The sequence below is a fragment of the Penaeus vannamei genome, chromosome 26 (assembly GCF_042767895.1).
Source record: "Penaeus vannamei isolate JL-2024 chromosome 26, ASM4276789v1, whole genome shotgun sequence".
NCBI classification, from domain to species: domain Eukaryota; kingdom Metazoa; phylum Arthropoda; class Malacostraca; order Decapoda; family Penaeidae; genus Penaeus; species Penaeus vannamei.
This window is the reverse complement of record NC_091574.1, coordinates 5,659,606-5,662,105: the sequence shown is the minus strand read 5'-3', so window position 1 is coordinate 5,662,105 and position 2,500 is coordinate 5,659,606. Positions and strand designations below refer to the sequence as shown.

At 38.8% G+C, this 2,500-nt stretch overlaps 1 protein-coding gene across 1 annotated transcript in view; it reads right to left on the bottom strand.

Moving 5' to 3' along the window:
• The window catches only part of LOC113803985 (uncharacterized), a 3,863-nt gene extending 3,164 nt beyond the window's left edge, over positions 1–699 (bottom strand). The window contains exon 1 of the mRNA XM_070139647.1: positions 1–699. This exon is cut by the window's left edge and continues 378 nt beyond it. Within this exon, the coding sequence (XP_069995748.1) occupies positions 1–430 (430 nt within the window). The 5' untranslated portion in view covers positions 431–699.
• Positions 700–2,500: the final 1,801 nt, after the last annotated feature.

Here is a 2,500-nt window from a genome sequence, read left to right as displayed (position 1 = left end):
TGCAGCATAACAGACAGTCGTGAATCTTTGATGTTTCAAACGGATTTTTTCGTGTCTGTGGTCCATCACATGACTCCATATGCACGTCTTCGTCCTGTTCGTCGATTTTTGACTTTATTTCTGTCGTATCATCTTCGCTATTTTTGCGCACATGAGATTCAAGAGTATACTCCTGCCTCTCAATTTCATTCACATCTGTATTGCAGAAAATCTTGCCCTTTTCCAAAGAAACGAACCTACCAAGTCTCGTTTCATGTTCTTTTCCTTGGCTCTCCTCTTGATTTGTTCTGTTCACGTACTTCCTTCCCACCATACGATTAGGATTCTTCAGACAGGGTTTTTTCTCAGAGTGTGAGAGGAATGGAGGTACTTTGAAGACGCCATTTCCGGGGTCATTGATAGTCATTGGATTTTCCACAAGAAGTGTCATGACGTGTGAATGCGCGTGCTCTTTGAATATTCCAGTTTAAGCTCCTCTCTCTAATTCCCGAATGGTTTCAGTTTATACCGCGGCCAGGCTGGAATATGTATAAACACAGAATAAAGAAAAGGAATGAAATGATATTCCACTATCCCAAAGACTCGAATTCAAATGGCGCTCGAGATCTTGGAAAGCCCACGTTGCACACACTGACAGGTACAAGTCAGATGAAGAGCACTAGAACAGGCGTGTCTTGATCACCGTCATTAGCAGGCACTGAGACCCGAGAGCGACAGCAAGTGGAGGCGGTGGTTGGATTGCCCTAATCAATCGGGGGCGGCCACAGATACGGTTAAGTGTTCATTGTTCACGGCGGAGGCGAATCTCGGCGCCGATAATGGTTCCGAACGTGCCGACGCGATAGGATGCCCGACGCACATTGTCTTTTCCTCGCTTTTGTTCGTTTGGCGATAAGAGTAAGAGTGAAAGCGAGAAGACGAAGCAACGAGGTGATAAAGAGAGAAGAAGAGAAAGATAGAATAACTTGATCGTCACATAGATTATTCAAGTTGGAGGGAATTTACTGCATTCATAAATGAACTGAGTCAAGGATAAAAGAACAAAATAGCAAGGAGTGAAAGCTAAAGGAAAAACGATTAGCGAGAAAGGACGATTAATGATTAGAAGAAGAATATAAACAATCGTGAGAAAAAGCACATATCAGATATCTATTTCAACTGATTAATAAAAAGAAGGAACTTTAGAGATGAAAGTTAAAAATAATAACAGAGTATTAGCCGAAGAAGAATACAAAATAAGAAAGACGTACACAAGCGATAATGAAAAGACAATTTTACATTACGTATTCCAATTTCGTTAGAATTAAAGTATGTCTGAGAGCGAGATTTGATGTGAAATGATTCCAAGTCATTTCCTTTCCCATTTCCGTAACTCCGTTGCAAAAAAATACGTCCTCTCAAAAATAATTAAGGAAAAGGTCTGCATATCAACATCACATGATTTAAACCCCGACAGCAGTTTGCGATTTAATTTCAGCTTGGGCACCGGTGGGAAGTCAGTGCAAACACACTGAAATTGTGTTCTGTGTGTGGATTTTTTCGTGTGTTCTTAGTTTTATTTGTTAGTTGTTCGTGAGTACCTTACTCTAATTTATTTCTTGGTTGTTTTTGTATTTTGCATTTCTTTTTTTTTGTAGGTTGTGTATATTTTTTTCGTTATTAGTACTTAATGCTATTTGTTATCTGTTGGTATTATTATTTTCATTTAGAAGTAATTAAGAATTAACACATTTCACTATAAAAATATTAATGTGTGTGTGTATGTGTGTGTGTGTGTGTGTGTATGTGCGTGTGTGTGTGTGTGTGTGTATGTGTGTGTGTGTGTGTGTGTGTGTGTGTGTGTGTGTGTGTGTGTGTGTGTGTGTGTGTGTGTGTGTGTGTGTGTGTGTGTGTGTGTGTGTGTATGTGTGTGTGTGTGTGTGTGTATGTGTGTGTGTGTCTGTGTGTGTGTGTGTGTGTGTGTGTATGTGTGTGTGTGTGTGAATGTGTGTGTGTGTGTGTGTGTGTGTGTGTGTGTGTGTGTGTGTGTGTGTGTGTATGTGTGTGTGCGTGTGTGTGTGTATGTGTGTGTGTGTGTGTGTGTGTGTGTGTGTGTGTATGTGTGTGTGTGTGTGTGTGTGTGTGTGTGTGTGTGTGTGTGTGTGTGTGTGTGTATGTGTGTGTGTGTGTGTGTGTGTGCTTTATGACTAGGAAAATGTGTCAGGAAAAAAAACATAACAAGATGCTGCAATAAAGGTCTTGGAAAGAAAGAAGATGAATAAAACTGTCGAGGAAATAAAGAGAAGGAAAAACACACGAGGAAACAACGGGATGATGATGCTAAAGAAAAATAAAGTGCATGTAAATGAAAGGAAGAAAGAAAAAAGCAAGAAAAATAAATGGAAAAAAATAATAAAACATAGAAAGAAAAATGGAAAGAAAAGAAAGAAAAATGGAAAGAAAAAAAAAAGAAAATAAAATAAAAAAAGAAAGAAAAAAGGAAAGAAAAAAAAAGAAAAAA